Below are 19,569 nucleotides of genomic sequence, written 5' to 3' on the forward strand. Positions count from 1 at the left end.
ATTATTTTTTTATGTTAATTTTACATAACTTGTAAGTGTTGTCCTTTTTTGTCTGTCTTTTCATTAACGTGGTTAAAAACAGTCTCTTTATTTTTACAAGGTAAGTTTAAATTCTGCGTACACATATTGTTGCTGGACTTGAAGTAATAATAGTCTTAAACCAATTTGCACTTACCAAACAACCTTTTAAAAAGAAATATTCGCCCTTTCCGTTTATGGTAATACCGACAACTGTAAAAAACTGAAAGAAACGCCTTGTGGCCTCATGGATGCTACCATTGATGCCTTGTTGACGGAGCTTAAGAAGCTGTGTACGGTAACTAATTATGTGTTGTCCTTGAGATCATCCCTAAGTGTTTCCGAAGATACAAACAATGCAATGTTTTTGCTTATTTATTCCATGGAGTTTCATACTTCATTCCTCCTCCCACTCTCTCTTCTTCGTCTTCTCCACACCTTCTCAAGTCACGAGGGTAAGCCATTTTTTCCTTATACTGTGCATGCAATTGAAATCCCTTGTTTCAATATTTTAAAGTAATGTTTGTGTTAATGTGCGAACAATGTCCCACATTGCTAGTTGAAAAGGTTGAGAAGCCTACATATACAAGGCGTAGTGATCTCTTATTGGTGTGAGGGAAAAACCGTGCAGGCTTGTCCCAATACAAACAATATCACATCATGTTAAGAGTATCTTCGGACTGGTTAAGTCCAACGGTTTGTATTTTAAGAAAGATTTTAGTTACATACACAACATTAGAGATTTTTTGTACTATAGTCTAATTTAAATGTGATAGTGCGTTGTTACCATTTTTATCTGGTTACTAAGTATATATTTATTAAAAATATTTAGCTGCAATTACCTTTTAAATGACTTGACTGTCGAGATACTTATTACATTGTTTGTGCTATGGAGTCTTGGTATTATTTGTTATGAAATGCATTTTCATCAAAAAGTGCTAGAATTTGATGCCTTTAGAATTTTGAGCTACAGAAAATTGTGTAGTTTTTAAGGTATTCTCTCAAGATTAAAAAGCAATTACACATAACTTTTTGTAGTAAGCATAGATTGGTAAAACTACACCTGATAGTGTGTGTCGATATTGTCTTCTTTACCATTCATGTTCCTCAACATGTTGCAAGTTTTCTGTGAAAAGTGATTCAACAGAACATTTTTCGAATGTAGATCTTTTCCCAATTGTTGGCTGGGGGTCCAAGCAAGTGAGCTACAATGGGCACAGAAAACACAACCACTACTCTTGAGGCTATCAACAATGAGACTGTTGATCTGGTAAAATTTAGTTTTAAGTCTTACAAAGCAATGAATTGTACTAAATCTTGTGATATGTGGACTGCAGTGCAAGTAAAAGTTCAAAAAATATGAGGCAGACTAATATATTATGACTAACTCTCAATATAAGTATTAGTCCTGATGAAAATTCTGTCGCGGATCATATGAGATACGAATGAGAATGTTCTAACCTTAATCGCCTATTATTCACGTGACAGGAAAATATTCCTATTAAGGAGGTTTTCGAGAACCTGAAATGTACAGAAGAGGGACTCAACTCTACAGAGGTTGAGAAACGTCTAAATGTATTTGGTCATAACAAACTCGAAGAGAAAAAGGTATCTCTTTTTCAATGCTGCTTCTACTTGTTTTTACTTGCCGCCTTCAAGAAAATCATCTTCTAATTTGCATATCTTAATAAATATCTTTTCCACCTCATTTGACAGGAAAGCAAAATACTGAAGTTCTTGGGATTTATGTGGAATCCTCTTTCATGGGTAATGGAAGCAGCAGCAATCATGGCTCTTTTTCTTCCACACGGAAAGGTATATTATTTTGTGTTTATTTGCAGATACATCATCAAGAACATACAATAATTTGGAAACTGATTTCTGTTGAACATATTTTGGTTACAGCACAAGGAAATTGATTACCAAGATTTTGTTGGCATTGTTGCACTACTTATCATAAACTCAACAATTAGTTTTATAGAAGAGAATAACGCTGGAAATGCAGCTGCGGCTCTTATGGCTAGGTTAGCTCCAAAAGCCAAGGTCAGATAACTAGCTGCAAATAACATGGCATCTTCATGTAATTATTAAGGTTGCAATAGATTAATAGTACATGAATGTTTAATCATATATATCAGGTTTTACGGGATGGGAAATGGAGTGAAGAGGATGCAGCTGTCTTGGTTCCTGGCGACATCATTAGCATAAAGCTAGGGGATATAATTCCATCTGATGCACGTCTACTTAACGGTGATCCTTTGAAAATTGATCAGGTATCAGTTCAACCAATTGGTCTATGTCACAAGCAACTTGACCTGAACGCCTAATCAGAAGAGAGCCTAAATATTTCCTGTTGCTTAACTAACAGTCTGAATGTCCTAACACTCCTAAGTCAGTATGGAAGATGGACTGAAAATGAGAAGGAACAATTGGCAAAACTGTAAAACAAAGCAATTCAAATTGATTGACATTCTATAACAAAATGTTGCATAAAAGCAATGAAGGGAATTGTTAGACATCCACTGAAAAAGTAATCTGTTCAGCTTTGGGGTTACAGGAAATTTTTAAAAAATGGCTATTCAAGCAATTTGATGCAATAGACAACTCAATATTCTGGTTTTTGATTAAGTATATGTCCTGCAGTCTGCTCTTACCGGAGAGTCACTTCCAGTTACCAAAAATCCCGGTGATGGTGTATACTCTGGGTCAACATGCAAACAAGGTGAATTAGAAGCTGTTGTTATTGCTACTGGAGTTCACACTTTCTTTGGAAAGGCTGCTCATCTCGTGGAAAATACTACACACGTTGGACATTTTCAGAAGGTGAGGAGCATTATATCCTACTCGTTATTCCTTCACTACTTATTCTAGTACCTAAAGGTCATAATGTCCAGCATTTCAATTTGGTTGATATTGCCATAATACCAAACTAGTCAGAGCTAATTCTAAGAGTAATCGGGATGCATTGAAGTACGTGATGGGGCAGGTATTAAGAAGAATTATCTATTTATTTGATGGTTTCAGGTATTAGCCTCAATTGGTAACTTTTGCATCTGCTCAATTGCAATTGGTATGGTCATTGAGCTCATTGTAATATTTGGGGGGCAACATCGACCACCTCGTGAAGCCATTGACAGCCTTCTTGTTCTGCTCATTGGTGGTATCCCCATTGCCATGCCTACAGTTCTCTCCGTAACTATGGCCATTGGTTCTCATCGACTATCTCAGCAGGTGTGTTGGGTACACGATTCAATATATCGATTTAGGAGATATGAAGAAAGTTAACACTCTTTCTAGAGTAATGAATATTTTAATAACTGGCAAGTAGTAACTGATAACACCCCTTAATTGCAGGGAGCTATCACAAAAAGAATGACAGCTATAGAGGAGATGGCTGGTATGGATGTCTTGTGCAGTGATAAAACTGGCACTCTAACTCTAAACAAACTATCAGTGGACAAAAATCTAATTGAGGTTGTCCTAAAACCCTCTTTTAAGAGCTTTTATCAGCTATGTGTAAACAGCTAAACTGATAGAATGATGGTCCTAGTCAGAGCAGGGCATAAATATGGTCTTATAAAAACGTATCATTAGATTGGAATGTCTTTCAACTTTTGCAACTTCAGTTCTGGAACACAACTACACAAGTATCTGAAATCCTATATATAGTACTGACATAGAGCAAAGATGTTATATAATCAGTACCTATTTGGTACTTGTTTTTGTATTGCATTGAGCAATCAAAATGTCGATATTAGTTGTATAGCACTAAGCACATTGACGATAAAAATGACAACCTTCAACTCATGTCATAAGAGAGTTCTTAGATTTGTACGTCCAATAAGTGGATCAAGCAAGCACTTCATGATTCAGAACTAATGATGCAGACTCATGGTAGATAAAAGAGCGCTTAGGGGGCGAGTAAATTGTTCATGATATGAGCAGTCATTTGTGAACCAAAAGTTGTTAATTTCATCAATTTTTATAGGTTTTTGCCAAAGATGTTGAAAAGGATACGGTGGTTTTGATGGCTGCAAGAGCTTCAAGGTTGGAAAATCAAGATGCAATTGATACTGCTATAGTATCCATGCTTGCCGACCCTAAGGAGGTAATGCATTATTCCATTCTCTTCCATGCAACTCTTTTCAAAAAGAGATGAAAAATGAAACAAATTCAAGCATTACTTAGTTAATACTTTTTCAAAGCAGTTTTGATGAATTTGAATGGTCAAGAACCCTCTCACCCAAGTCTCACTTTAGCAACTAAACTTCTATAACACTCTTTTATCATTTTGTTATTGTGAAATGGGATAATATTGTTCTGTTTAATTGATTTCTTTTAAGGCACGAGCTGGTATCACAGAGGTTCATTTCCTTCCATTCAATCCAACTGATAAGAGGACAGCTCTTACCTACCTCGACACCGCTGGTAAAATGCACAGAGTGAGCAAAGGTGCCCCAGAGCAGGTAGAGACTCTATGCTTTTAATAGATAAGACTCTGAGAAGTGAGAACATTTGCCATATAAATGCTTTTAAAGTTTGAGCTTTTCCATTCTAAGCTCATGGATCAAATAAAGAACTTGATAACATACTTGCATAATTGATCATCACTAGTCCTAAGTTTTCAATCAATTTAGAGCAAGTGATGGTAAAGTTTGATCGCTTTGGTTCATATTCATCAGAAAGGTGGAATGTAGCATCCATAGTTATTTCAGAACTTGGTAGTCAACAGATTAAATAAAACTCTTCTGATATGTTCTCTGTAACTTTTAGATTTTGAACCTGACATGGAACAAATCAGACATTCAAAATAGAGTGCATACGGTAATAGACAAATTTGCTGAACGTGGGCTTCGATCTCTAGCAGTTGCTCGCCAGGTAATTAGGCCCCTTGACTTGGTCAATTTGAATGAAGTTTTTGCTCTCAAAATGATGTCAAGTGAGTTTATTTTTCTTATAGGAAGTACCAGAAGGTAAAAAGGACAGTCCTGGTGGCCCTTGGGAATTTGTTGGTCTTCTCCCTCTCTTTGATCCACCACGTCATGACAGTGCTGAAACAATCAGAAGAGCTCTCGAACTTGGAGTTAGTGTTAAGATGATTACAGGTTTTCTCAACAGATAATGCTTTTACCTTGTTACATTTTTCTCGTTATTAGCACTTTGAGCCAACTCCTATTATGTAAATAAGCTGTCACTTATTCGTACTTTTACCAGGTGACCAGTTGGCTATAGCTAAGGAAACTGGAAGACGTCTTGGAATGGGCACAAACATGTATCCTTCATCGTTTTTGCTTGGAGAACAAAAGGATGCTTCAGCTGCAGTCCTTCCAATTGAAGAACTCATCGAAAGCGCTGATGGATTTGCCGGTGTCTTTCCTGGTAATAAAGTTAAAGAGGCAAAAGGCTTTAATATTCTTCATTTTGTATTATAATCTAAATATATTATTCCTTGCAGAGCACAAGTACGAAATCGTGAGAATCTTACAAAGCAGGAAACACATTTGCGGTATGACTGGTGATGGAGTCAATGATGCACCTGCACTGAAGAAAGCAGATATAGGAATTGCTGTGGCAGATTCAACAGATGCAGCTCGAGGCGCTTCGGATATAGTTCTGACTGAACCAGGACTAAGTGTTATTATCCACGCTGTTTTGACAAGCCGTGCCATTTTCCAGAGAATGAAAAATTACACAGTAAGTAAAACTCCCTTGCTTCATCCACAAAGATATCTTAACATGGTACTAATGCTTAAGCTTTCTTTTGTCCAGATATATGCAGTGTCCATCACAATCCGTATTGTGGTAAGTTATGCTTGGTCATTATATTCTGGAACCTGAACTATATTCTTGATGAAAAAAGAGAATAACTTCCTCTCTCTCTCTCTCTCTCTCTCTCTCTCTTGCAAAATGTATCTCATGTTTGTAATGACCAAACAGTTGGGGTTCATGTTGCTGACTGCATTTTGGAGATTCAATTTTCCCCCTTTCATGGTCCTTGTCATTGCCATTCTTAATGATGGTGAGGGTTCACTAGTCTCTTCCGTTCCGTGGTTGCATTGTCTTGTACGTTTCATAATTTTGGCAAAGATATGATTGATGTTATGTTCTTCATGTTAAAAAAAAAAAAGAGGCAGCCCGGTGCACAAAGCATCCCGCATTCACGCAGAGTCCGGGAAAGGGCCGCACCCCTAGGGATGTGATGTAGTGGCTTCTTCCACGGCTTGAACCCATAACCTATAGATTACACAGAGACAACTTTACCGTTACTCCAAGGCTCCCCTTTGATGTTATGTTCTTTGTGTATATTCGTTTACTTATTGAACAATTGGAAATTGTTTACAGGCACAATCATGACTATATCCAAAGACAGAGTCAAGCCATCCCCACTTCCTGACAGTTGGAAGCTCAGCGAAATATTTGCAACAGGAATTGTGATAGGCAGTTACCTTGCCTTGATGACTGCTTTATTCTTCTATTTAACTTTTGAGACCAGCTTCTTTGCGGTACTTGCACCTCTAATTCTTTCATGTAACATAATACTATGCATCTCCATATACTGAGAGGAAAACTGTTGAACGATGAATGAAGCTGAGCGATTTGTACGTTGGCCACTCAATATTGTATTTGGGCAAGATTAATCACTTATCATGTTCCTTTCTCCTCAGAATGCCTTTAACGTGGAAGATTTCAACAAACATATTCCAGCAAACAAAGTCATCTCTGATTCTCTAAATGCAAAACTAGCATCAGCTGTATATCTCCAAGTTAGCACCATTAGCCAAGCTTTGATCTTTGTTACACGGTCCAGAGGGTGGTCATTCATGGAAAGACCCGGCCTTCTCCTTGTTGCTGCCTTTATTGTTGCTCAGATGGTAAGTATTTACCTTCTTTTTTTCTTTACTTCCCCTTTTGGGAAGTTCCATATCTAGGTGACCAACTCCAGGATTAATCTATAGGAGTCTCATTTTCCCTCCTTGTTTCTCTTGCTTACAGGTTGCAACCTTTATGTCTGCTATGGTAACATCGGTTAAATTTGCTGGGATTGAGAAGATTGGATGGAGATGGACTGGTGTGATCTGGTTGTTTAATATTGTTACCTATTTTCTGCTTGATCCCATCAAATTTGCTGTTCGATATGCTCTCAGTGGGAGAGCCTGGGGCTTACTACTGAACCAAAAGGTGAGCAAAAAACTAAAACTTTGCTGTGTTAAACTGCATATTCTTCTTCACAAGGCCAAATATTTCCTTGGTTCTAGCCATATAATGTAACATATTTGCAATTACCAGACGGCTTTCACCAACAGAAAGGATTTTGGTAAGGAAGCACGCGAAGCAGCATGGGCTGCTGAACAGAGAACAATTCATGGCCTTCAATCCGTAGAAACTAGAACGTTTCCTGAAAATTACACTTTCAGGGATATCAGCTTGATGGCTGAGGAAGCAAAAAGGCGCGCAGAGATTGCAAGGTAAGAATATCTTTTCTCTAAGGATTCCTGTTAAGTTTTTTAATCTCAAAATAGAAGCTTTACTTTGCCTATATTTTACCCTTTCAACAATGCAGCTAAAAGTTTGTGTTGTTCCTGATAAGCTGATATTTGGTTTAATTGTGTTCTTTTACTTGACAGGTTAAGGGAACTTCACACACTGAAAGGGAGAGTAGAATCCTTTGCAAAGCTTAGAGGATTAGATGTTGATCATGTCAATCCACATTATACTGTCTAACGAAAAGAGAGTCCTACACACACTGAAAGGGAGGGTAGAATTATTTGCTTTAATTAAGTTTGCTATTTTAGTTTATGATTTAGCTTGTGCAAAAAGCTTAACCATCTGCACAAGATTGTCAATAAAACCAAGGGTTTCCAATTCCAGTCTGTCTGCTGCAGCAAAAGTGCAAGTTTGAGTTAGTCCTTTAATTCTTTTGTAGTTCACAACAGCTGTGACAAGAAGAAAGAAGAATAAGAAGCACCATTTTGGGTGCATGAATATTGGGTCTTGGGTTGATGTAATGAAGATTCATGGAGAAAATTATTGAATTGTAGCAGATTTTGGAATAAAACTAAGTACTTGATTAATCTGTATGAATGTGTTGTTTGTTCTTTACCTCCTATCCATACACTGTTAATCTGAGTTTCTGAGTTGGACTCAAAGATACATAATAACAAAAGCAAGACTAGCAAATAGACCCTTGTGATCCGGTCATTTTCCGATCTCGCGTATAGCGGAGCTTAGTGCACCGGACTGCCCTTTTATATATTCAGGAATCTGATACAAGCAGCTATGACTATGCCAAAGCATTCCATCAATGGCAATTTCTTTCATTATTATTAGATTGCACTTTTATGTATTTAAGTACCTAATAATACCATGTTATATTTATCTCAAAAGTCCACGTGCCATAATACCATTGTTATCCATGGACAAAACAATTGTGTGATTGTTTAACAAGAGTAAAGAATGTCAAAATTCTTCATAAGATGCTAATTTGGTGACTTATAACTTCACTTGTTCCAAGAGTTTCTGCTAGTTCGCGTCAAGCTATTTGATCAGGATACTATTAGGGTATGTTTGGTATGAAAGGAATATGTTTTTCAATTTTTTCATGTTTGGTTGGCTTAAATGCTCGTGAACTCATTTTCCTCCGATTGGAGAAAAATATTTTCCCTATCAAGAGAAGGGAAAACATTTTTCAAAACTCTTTTTCAACATTCCCCAAATCTATTCCCCATCCCCACCAACCCCCACCAATTCACCCCCACCCCATGCCCCCCACTCCTACCCTAAATAGAAATATTATTAAGGAAAAAGGGTCAAAATTACCCTTCTACTATGCGAAAATGATCATTTATACCCCTCCGTTATACTATTGGTCCACTCATACCCCTGACGTTACAAAAGTGGTGCAAAAATACCCCTCATCCGTTAGGGCCCTCCACCATGGCCACCATCATCCCACGCGGACTGACATTTAGTTGAGGTGGACGCCACGTGACATGCCATCTCACCGTTCCAACTCCATTTTACTCCTCCCTCCACGTTCTCTTTTTCCACCACTATCTCCCCCTTCACCCAACCATCACCCAAAAATAAATATTTAAATGAAAAAGTAAGATTTACTGATTACTAATTTCTGCCGATTCTTAGAGGCATTTGATTTTTCATGCCAACTTATACTAATTTGTACCAGAAATTCTTCTTATTTTCTATGATGAATTTAACTTTCATTCTGCATGTGATTCATAGTTTTTCGGTATGCCGAAGTCGTGGATACACTGGTACGATGATTTTACTTTTTATCCATGGTTTGGTTGTGACTATAGCCTGATATGAAAGGTTTTAGCTTTTTACTATTTAGGATTTGAATTCAATTATTACCTGTTAGTATATGAAACTTTTTGTAATAGTCGGATCTTAGTTTAATGGTTCTTAATGTGGTATTCCAATGGATAATTTGCTTATAACTGATATATTTCGCTTAATAGAGTAAGAGAACGGTGGCTGGCATTTTGTTTGTTTGTTTTCCTTCAATATGATAGACGCCAAATGTTCAAAATTAATGTGAGATGCGGCAATTTAGAAAGAAGATGTGGCAGCAGTAATGGAACTATGGAAATAAGGTAGTGGTCTTTGTGATTTCTTTTTGAATTTAAAAAGAGAAAAAGAAAAATGTGGCAGTGGTGGTTGGGTGAGGGAGAAGATGGTGGTGGAAGAAGAAGAAGTAGGGGGAGAGGGTAAAATGGGGTTTGGGATGGTGGCGGGGCATGCCATGTGGCGTCCACCTCAGTGAAATATCAGTCTGCGTGGGATGATTGTGGCCATGGTGGAGGGCCTTAACGAGGGAGGGGTATTTTTGCATCACTTTTGTAACGTCGAGAGTAAGGGTGAACCAAAAGTATAAGGGAAGGTACAAACGATCCTTTTCTAATAGTAGAAGGGTATTTTTAACCCTTTTTCCCTATTATTAATAGTACTTTTTTTCATGTTATGAATATAGTACTTTTTTGTTTTTCATTTCAACAATTGATTATTTTCTTTTCATGATATAAAAAAAGTACTTTTTTCATGATTTAGAAAAAGTATTTTCTTTCATTTCAGCAAAATGATGTAGTAAAAAGTATTTTCTTTCATTTTAATAAAATAATATAAAAAGTATTTTTTTTCATTTCAACAAAATGATGTGGTAAAAAATATTTTCTTTCATTTCAACAAAAAGAGTATTTTCATTTCATGATGTAGAAAAAATATTTTCTTTCATTTCAACAAAATAAGTATTTTCTTTTCACGATATAGAAGAAAATATTTTCTTTTGTTTCAACAAAATGAGTACTTTATTTTCATATTGTAGAAAGAATACTTTATTTTTCAACCAAAAAATGATTATTTTCTTTTTAGTTATGGAGCACAAATTTTAACATTATTTTTGCGTAAAAAAAGTATAGCAACACATTAGTTTCTTTGGGTTTGTGTGAATTTTTAAATTAATAATTAAATTTTTGAGGCATATAGAGTCCTGAAAACATTGAGTATTTGGGGTTGAGGGGGGCACATGAAACATTGGGACTTGGGGGAAGCGGTGTTGGATTTTGCATCTGCTACTGCTACTATTTTCTAGAATAATTAGTTGTTCAGTTTTAGGAGGAGTCTGCTAGAAGATTCAGAATTTTAATTATAGTAAGAGTTTAGTAATTCAGTTGTAGGAGGAGTATACTACTTTATTTATTTTGCTATTTAAAGCCCTATGATTAATAAAATTTTAGAGACAGTTTTTCAATCCTATTTTCAACCTTCTTGCTGCTTGCATAGTTTTTCTAAAATCTATAACAATGGTATCAGAGCCTCCATTGATCTTGATGGATCTCTGAATTCGCTGAAAAATAACAAATTTCAACCACTTTTAAACCATACGCATTTTTACCCATACCAATTTTTAACCAAATTTTTAACAATGGCAAGTAGCGGTCTCTCTTTGAATACCCCCACAAACTTTAACTGGTGAAAACTATCAGATTTGGTCAGTGAAGATGAAATCTTATCTTGAAGCTTATGATCTATGAGAAGTTGTAATGGAAGACAAATGTATACAACCACTTCCTGCAAATCCTACCCTTGCCCAAATCAAAGCTCATTCAGATGAGAAAACCAAAAAATACAAAGCCAAAACTATAATTCAAAATTCAGTTGCAGATTTAATCTTCTCTAAAATCATTGCATGTGAGACAATAAAAGAAGCTTGGAAAATACTCAAACAGAAGTATCAAGGAAGTGAACGAGGCAGACAAAATCAGATTTTAAATTTAAAAAGAGATTTTGAATCTCTTAGAATAATGAGACCATCACTAAGTATTCTGACCGAATTTCTTTAATTGTCAATAAAATCAGGTTACTTGGCGAGGATTTCAAAGATGACAGAATAGTTGAAATTTTTTTTGTGACAATTCCCGAGAGATTTGAATCCGAAATTTCCTCTCTGGAAGAGTCTAAAGATCTCTCTACCATCTCTGTTGCAGAATTAATAAGTGCTCTTCAAGCACAAGAGCAAAGAAGGGCCTTCATACAAGACAAAGTTACTGAGGGTATTTTTTATGCGAAACACTAAAAAGAAAAAGTCGATTATCCTTATTGCAAATATTGCAAAAAGAAAACAAACTTAGAAAAAATTTGTTGGTGGAGACCTGATGCATTATGTGGAAATTGCAAACAAAAATGTCATGTTACAAAAGTGTACAAGTTCAAAGATGCTCATGCACAAGCACTAATAGCAGAAGAAGGAATTGAGGATGATCTACTTTAGACTGCAGCAACAGAAACAAGGAGGAGTGTTGGATTTTGCATCTGTTACTGCTACTGTTTTCTAGAATAATTAGTTGTTTAGTTTTAGGATGAGCCTGCTAGAAGATTCAGAATTTTAATTATAATAAGAGTTTAGTAATTTAGTTGTAGGAGGATACTACTACTTTATTTATTTGGCTATTTAAGGCCCTGTGATTAATAAAATTTTAGAGACAGTTTTTCAATCTTATTTTCAACTTTCTTGCTGCTTGCATATTTTTTCTAAAATCCATAACAAAGGGGGAGTCAGGAGAGTAGCATAAAAATTTATTTTTCCTAAAAAATATTTTTTACTCTCTAACCAAACACTAAAAAATATTTCCGAAAAAAGTTTTTCACTCACCAACCAAACAAGAGAAAATAAGTGATAAAATCACTCATTTTTCATGAAAATATTTTTTAGGAATACACTTTCCTTCATGCCAAACACACCCTTAGTGTATATTTCTTTTCTTGTCCATTTTACTTCATGATATCTGCGGTAATTTGGTTATACAAATCAAGAAAATTTATGAATATCAACTGATGATGGTAAAGAGTTGCAACATGTTGGCTATAAATAGTAGACCATTCCCTCAAATTTTTCTTACGAAATTTCTGAATTCTCCTTTTCCTTTCTGCATTGTTTTCTTATAAAACAAATAACGTAAGTGTGATTTTCTGCCGCCATTTGTGCTCGTTGAAACATTGGGGTTTGAAGTACCGCTACACCAGTGTGTAATCTATTCTATCCTGGGAGAAAATAATCCACAACCTCGGGTACTAGGAGGGGATTAAGTTCCTTAAAGAAACACTATAAATTCAGTGGGCTCGGATTAAATTTTGTTTCTTCTACATTTCTATTTATGCATTATTTTTCCTTCTCCAGAATTATTTTACAAATACAGTACACTAACAAGCTTAAGGAACTTAATTTTATATAATGTATTTGTATTATACATACTGTTCTGGAGACTAAAACCCGTATGGTTTTCTACTCCCGTTTTGGAGATTAAAGCCTTCGTGATTTTCTACTCTATTTGTTTACTTTAACGTATATTCTGTTTTGGTTTACTATCTGTTATTTGGAGATTAAAATCCTAGCAATTTTCTACTCCATTGGAGATTAAAATCTACGTGATTTTCTACTCCAGTTTTATTCGGTTTGAAGATATAAAAACTTTGTTGTATATTAAATGTTTGTTTGTGTTATTCTTTTACAGAAATGACAACTGAGAACGGAAACCAGGTTGTTCTTATGATGACTATGATAAGTGAGAATTTTGACTACTTATTTGCGCCTTTTAGCTTTCGTTTTAGTCCAAAAGCACTTAATTGTATTCCCGAAAACTGATAAAATGTACTTAATTGCAGGAATATTGGAAGATAAACTCCCGAGATGAAATCCAACTGAAGAAGGAGTAATCTGAACTCAAGGACAAAAACAGGCATAAAAGCTCAAAGTGCGGACCGCAGAATATCATCTGCGGCTGCAGGTCGTGAAGCAATTCCATCAAAGAGTGTTGCAAGATGTGGACCACACACGAATTGTGCGGCAGCAGAAGCTGAGTCAGAGAAAAAGTTCAGAGAACCTGCACCTCCAGTCCAACACAAGTGCGGACCGCACAATTATTATGCAGCTGCAGAAGAAGAGCTACGCGGCCGCACAATTTCATGTGCGGACAGCAGAAGAAAAAAGTGCGACCGCAGATATTATTGTGCGGACCGCAGAAAGAGGGCAGTGCGGCCGCACTTCATTATCACGCGGCCGCAGATTTCCAACCTTTCCAAGCTGAAACAAAGTCCGGACCGCACATGGAATTGTGCGGCCGCAGAACATCTGAAAGGGTATTTTTGTCTGAAAATTCCAACTTTGTATAAATAAAAGAGTTTTACTTTTTTAGTTCACCTTTTTACATCAACTGCTACAGTAGAAGGTTTCTTTTACTCTTTTTAGTAGTTTTTGCTATTTTGAGCTTTTTGAATATTGATTTCATCATTTTAATTATCAATATGAGTTTAATTATAATTTCTTCTCCTGTTTCTTCTAGTTTAAGCATGAGTAGCTAAATTTTTACTAGGGTTGTGACTCAACCTTAGTGTGTAAACTTAATGGGTGTTTGATTTATTGCTTATTTATGGTTTGGTGTTTATTATCTAGCCTTGTTCTTGTTTTTATTTGAAGAATTAATGGTTGCAAACATTAATTCATGCTTATTTGACTTAGTCTCTACTTGAGAAAGAGAGAGATAGTCTAGGAAAATCTGGCTAGCAAGACATTGGGTCAATCGAGAGATTGATCAACCCAATTAAAGGGTTGAACCTAGAGATAGTAAAACCCGATTTGAGCTTCTTATCAACTATTTTGTTCAATATCCATTTGGACTTGAGAAAGCCAAATTGGGTAAAATCACTCTCTGACCGAGAGGTATTGAGTGGGTTTTTGAGTGTTAATAGCTATAATACACCCTGACCAATAAAATAAGTTGTAAGTTTACAACTCATTAGGCAAACACCTAGGTGAATGTCATAGCCCTAGGCCTTTTATATCATTTGGAAAACAATAAAAACAATTTTCTAGTTTCATTAATTGAATCGCAATCGTAGTTTAGTTTAGATTTTTAAGCAAACCCAAATATTTCGGAAGTGCAAATTTACATATACAAACTCACGCGCTAAGATATACTACTAACACCCATTCATATAGCTCCCTGCGAAATTCGACCCCGACTCTTGTTGGGTATTACTATTGCATCGACCGTTTTCATAACCTCAAAGTGAGGAGTGAAATTGGACAAAATCAGACTGTCAATGCATCAAAAAGCCGAACAACACCGGTATTGGCACCGACAGAAAAGCCCGAAATTTTTTTCAGAATTGATTTCAAGCGGTGGCAGCAAAAGATGTTTTTCTACTTAACGACTTTAAGTCTACAGAAGTTCATTAAGGAAGATGTTCTTATTCACTCTAGAAAATGAATGCTTTCTCGTGACTGAGGCGTGGAAGCATTCTGATTTTTTGTGCAAGAATTACATTCTTAGAGGGTTAGAGGACGATCTATATAACGTCTATAGTAATGTGGAGACGTCAAAAGAACTGTGGATTGCGCTTGAAAATAAATACAAATCTGAGGATGCCAGGTTGAAGAAATTCGTTGCCGCACAATTTTTGGACTACAAAATGGTAGATCCTAAGTCTATTATTACCCAAGTCTAGGAATTGCAAGTGATTATTCACGATCTTTTTGCTGAAAGTATAAGTCGAATTAATACTTATGTTGAAAATATTAATTATATTATTATTACTAATAGAATTTTCATTAAAGGTCTTGTCATCAATGAAGCATTCCAAGTTGCAGCGATGATTGAGAAGCTGCCTCTTTTGTGGAAGGACTTCAAAAATTCCTTGAAACACAAACGCAAGGAGATGTCGCTCGAAGATCTCATTGTTCGGTTGAGGATCGAAGAGGACAACAAAGCTTCTGAAAAGAAAGGTCGTGGAAACTCAACAATAATGGAAGCAAACATTGTTGAGGATTCTCCACAAAATAATAGAAAGAGGAAGAAGCCTTCTGGACCAAAAAGCAACTCAAGCAAGAAGCGGTTCAAAGAAAATTGCTACAACTGTGGGAAAACTGGACATAAATCTGCAGATTGTTGTGCTCCAAGGAAAGACAAAAGGAAGGGTCAAGCAAACATGGTTGAAAAGCATGAGGATATTGATGACTTATGTACTATGCTTTCTGAATGCAACCTGGTGGGAAATCCTAAGGAATGGTAGATTGATTCTGGAGCCACTCGCCATGTTTGTGCTGTTAGAGAAGCGTTTTCTACTTATGCTCCCGATGGACCCTAAGAGACGCTTTCTATGGGAAATTCTGCAACGACCAAGATTGAAGTATGTGGCAAGATATTTCTGAAAATGACTTCCGGCAAGGTGGTGACTCTGAACAACATCCTTCATGTTCCTGAAATTAGGAAGAACTTAGTCTCTACTGCACTTCTCGTCAAGATCTGGTTTAAGTGTGTTTTTGTATCTGATAAGGTTGTAATAAGTAAGAATGAGATGTTTGTAGGGAAAGGTTACCTCACTGAAGGCCTTTTCAAACTGAATGTAATGGTCGTTGAGAATAATAAAATTTCAGCTTCTTCTTACTTACTTGAGTCAAATGATTTATGGCATATACGTTTGGGACATGTCAATTATAAAACCTTGCGAAAAATGATTAATTTGGAAGTATTGCCTAAGTTTAAATGCTACAAATCGAAATGTCAAATATATGTGAAATCTAAGTATGTTAAACATTCTTATAAGTCAGTTGAAAGGAATTCAAATCCTTTAGACTTAATTCACAAAGATATTTGCGACATGAAGTCAATACCATCTCGCGGTGGAAAGAAGTATTTCATAACTTTTATTGACGATAATACTCGATATTTCTATGTTTACTTACTTAATAGTAAAGATTAAGCAATAGAGGCATTCAAACAATACAAAAATGATGTTGAAACACAACTTAATAAGAAAATCAAAATAATAAGAAGTGATAGGGGTGGTGAATATGAATCTTCTTTTGAATAAATATGTTTGGAATATGGAATTATTCATCAAACAACGGCCCCTTACACTCCTCAATCCAATGGGATTACGGAAAGAAAGAATCGTTTATTAAAGGAGATGATAAATGCCTTGTTGATAAGTTCTGGTTTGTCACAAAACTTGTGGGAGGAAGCCATTCTTACGGCTAACCCGATACTAAATCGAGTACCCCATAGAAAAACGCAATCCATTCCATATGAAAAATGTAAAGGAAGGAAGCCCAACTTGAATTATTTTAAAGTGTGGGGGTGTTTGGCAAAAGTGCAAGTTCCTAAACCCAAAAGGGTAAAGATAGGACCGAAAATTGTTGATTGTGTTTTTATAGGATATGCAACCAATAGTAAAGCATATCGATTTCTGGTTCATAAATCAGAAAATCCCGACATTCATAATAATACAGTTATAGAATTAGATAATGCTGAGTTCTTTGAAAATATATATCCGTATAAAAATGAATGTGAGTCGATTGTTGAAGGATATAAACGACGTCGGGAAGAAACAAAATAAAGTACGTCTAATCAGGAGGATCCAAAACGTAGTAAATATCAAAAAATGTCTACTTTATTTGGACCAAATTTTGTGACTTTCTTATTAGAAAATGAGTCTCGGATATCTAAAGAAGCTATGTCTTCTTCGGAATCATTATTTTGGAAAGAGACAGTCAATAGTGAAATAGAATTCATATTGAACAACCATACATGAAAATTAGTTGATCTTCCTCCCGGAAATAAACCGTTAGGTTCTAAATGAATTTTTAAGAGGAAAATGAAAAATGATGGCACTATTGATAAATATAAGGCAAGACTTGTGGTCAAAGGGTATAGACAACGAGAAGGTCTTGACTATTTTGATACTTACTCTCCAGTTACAAGAATTACGTCCATACGAACATTAGTAGCATTAGTTGCAGTTTATGGTCTTGAAATTCATCAAATGGACGTTAAGACGGCCTTCTTAAATGGAGATTTGGGGGAAGAAATCTACATGGAACAACTTGAAGGGTTTGTGATTCCAGGTAAAGAAAAGAAGGTACGTAGACTTGTTTAAGTCTCTTTATGGACTAAAACAAACACCCAAACAATGGCATGCGAAATTTAACCAAACAATGTTGTCAAATGGTTTTAAGATAAATAAATGTGATAAATGTGTACATTAAAAATATTCCAAATCATATAGTCATTATTTGCTTATATGTGGATGATATGTTGATAATGAGTAATGACGTTGCCAATATAAATACGACTAAGTGTATGCTAACTAGCAACTTTGATATGAAAGACTTGGGAATTTCTGATTTAATTCTGGGTATTAAGATCCATAAGACTCCTCAAGGTCTGGCATTTTACAAGCTCATTATATTAAAACAGTATTTGGAAAATTCAAGCACTTAGATTTTAAAGTTGCAAAGTCTCCAATTGACGTGAATCTTGCACTAGCAAAGAACAAAGGTCAAAACATATCACAATTGGATTATGCTCGTGTGTTGAGATGTTTAATGTAAATCATGAATTGTACACGACCAGATATAGCTTGTGTTATAAGTAAATTGAGTCGATACACGAGTAATCCAGGTCAATCTCATTGGATGGCAATGAAACGAGTTTTGGGATATTTAGAACATACCCAGGACTTTGCTTTGCACTACAATAAATATCCTGCGGTAATTGAGGGATACTGTAATAAAAATTGGATCACCGGTTCAACTGATTCTAAGTCCACAAGTGGATATATATTCACTATTGGTAGAGAAGCTGTATCTTGGAAGTCGTCCAAACAAACTTGTATTGTCCGCTCTAAAATGCAGGTTGAGTTCATAGCCTTAGATAAAGCCGGTGAAGCAGCTAAATGGCTCCGAAATTTCTTGAAAGATATTCCATTTTGGTCCAAGCCGTTGGCCCCAATATGTATACATTCCGATAGTCAAGCGGCAATTGGAAGGGTTGAGAGCGTTTTGTATAACAGTAAATCTCGTCATATACGACGAAGGCATAAAAACGTTAGGCAATTACTCTCTAGAGGAATTATCATGATTGACTACGTAAAGTCAAGCGATAATGTGTCGGATCCACTTACGAAAGGCCTAACTAGAGAGATAGTTGATAAATCATCGAGGGGAATGGGACTATGGCCGAGGACAAGTTATTGTGACGGTAAGTCTACCTAGAAGACTGGAGATCCCAAGATTTAGGTTCAAGGAGATCAAACAAAGTCATTAATGACGGTTCAATATTGTCAACTAAAATTTGGGTCCATTCTTGTGATGAGATAATATTCAGTACCAAGGATAAAGCATTAAGGCTTTTTAATAGTTTCTAAATTTGGTACGGGGTATATCAAATAGTGTATCTACGAGATGGCATATTTAGGAATCACCTATGTAAGTGCGAAGTGTTAGTCGCTTCAAGGAGAATTTTGTAAGGCCAGTTCTCTACGCACTTATGAAACCAGGCGGTATTCATGGCTGAAACGAACACAACAATGAGAACCAAAGATGGTTAAGGGTTGATTGTATTACTTATGGTTGTCAAGGTATACTCCAAAGTTCGACGGTTCAAAGATATCAAATTTATCGATTGACCGAGTATATCCGACATAAGTTCACTACAAAAAGTTCAAAGGAAAACCTACTTATCTAGATGTAATTAATCATTGCTTGCAAATCACACAGTTTTTCATGCATATTTCTGTGATATAGCCATTCCCCATTCATGTGGGGGATTGTTGGATTTTAAGCTTAGTTTATCTTAAAAGAGGATGAATTGGGAAATGGAGGGAAAAATAAAATTTTGATTTTCCCTCCTTGACAAAGGGACATTGTCCCATATTGGAGGAGGAAAAGACTTTTGATGGGTATATATACAATTGCTCTTTTTCTATCTCTTAAAGAGTTAAGAAGAAGGCAAGCCTCGCCCCGTCGCCGTCGTCGCTCGGCTTGGGCTTCGGCTTAGGCTTCGGATTCGGTTAAATGATCGATTGATTAATTTTTTGGACTAAATTTATTTGTTAATATTAAGATTAACGTAATATTATTTTAATCCAAATTAGTCGTTTCCCCGTTTTGATTTCCCGTTTTATTTTGCGTAAATAGCCATTTACGTAATGGCCATTTTACGTGAACAGTCATAACAAATATTCTGAAGAGTTGAA

General features: G+C 35.9%; 2 protein-coding genes across 2 annotated transcripts; both read left to right on the top strand.

The window, feature by feature from the left end:
- Positions 1–227: 227 nt before the first annotated feature.
- Positions 228–8,116, top strand: LOC104103236 (plasma membrane ATPase 1-like). Its single transcript, XM_009611127.4, has 22 exons — positions 228–473; positions 1,184–1,288; positions 1,507–1,626; positions 1,735–1,833; positions 1,924–2,061; positions 2,157–2,291; positions 2,662–2,841; positions 3,043–3,249; positions 3,373–3,492; positions 4,007–4,126; positions 4,362–4,484; positions 4,792–4,896; positions 4,979–5,123; positions 5,233–5,397; positions 5,474–5,712; positions 5,788–5,820; positions 5,956–6,037; positions 6,361–6,521; positions 6,684–6,890; positions 7,012–7,197; positions 7,306–7,484; positions 7,644–8,116. Exons 2-22 carry the CDS (start codon positions 1,229–1,231, stop codon positions 7,738–7,740), a joined length of 2,901 nt encoding a protein of 966 aa, XP_009609422.1. The 5' UTR covers positions 228–473; positions 1,184–1,228; the 3' UTR covers positions 7,741–8,116.
- Positions 8,117–11,078: 2,962 nt separating this feature from the next.
- On the top strand, positions 11,079–15,603 carry LOC138898059 (uncharacterized). Its single transcript, XM_070184091.1, has 4 exons — positions 11,079–11,266; positions 11,395–11,588; positions 13,047–13,160; positions 15,149–15,603. The coding sequence occupies exons 1-4, from the start codon at positions 11,079–11,081 to the stop codon at positions 15,601–15,603; spliced, it is 951 nt and encodes a 316-aa protein (XP_070040192.1).
- Positions 15,604–19,569: the final 3,966 nt, after the last annotated feature.

The sequence above is a fragment of the Nicotiana tomentosiformis genome, chromosome 8 (genome assembly GCF_000390325.3).
Source record: "Nicotiana tomentosiformis chromosome 8, ASM39032v3, whole genome shotgun sequence".
NCBI lineage: Eukaryota > Viridiplantae > Streptophyta > Magnoliopsida > Solanales > Solanaceae > Nicotiana > Nicotiana tomentosiformis.

Bases quoted from the DNA above. Each gene is read 5' to 3' on its own strand.
- LOC104103236 (XM_009611127.4), top strand. From the start codon at position 1,229: ATGGGCACAGAAAACACAACCACTACTCTTGAGGCTATCAACAATGAG. The intron at 2,062-2,156 runs GTCAGATAACTA...CATATATATCAG, and splicing joins GGTTAGCTCCAAAAGCCAAG to GTTTTACGGGATGGGAAATG. The intron at 2,842-3,042 runs GTGAGGAGCATT...TGATGGTTTCAG, and splicing joins ACGTTGGACATTTTCAGAAG to GTATTAGCCTCAATTGGTAA.
- LOC138898059 (XM_070184091.1), top strand. From the start codon at position 11,079: ATGGAAGACAAATGTATACAACCACTTCCTGCAAATCCTACCCTTGCC. The intron at 11,267-11,394 runs GTATCAAGGAAG...CAATAAAATCAG, and splicing joins TGGAAAATACTCAAACAGAA to GTTACTTGGCGAGGATTTCA. The intron at 13,161-15,148 runs GTATTCCCGAAA...TTTTCATTAAAG, and splicing joins TAGTCCAAAAGCACTTAATT to GTCTTGTCATCAATGAAGCA.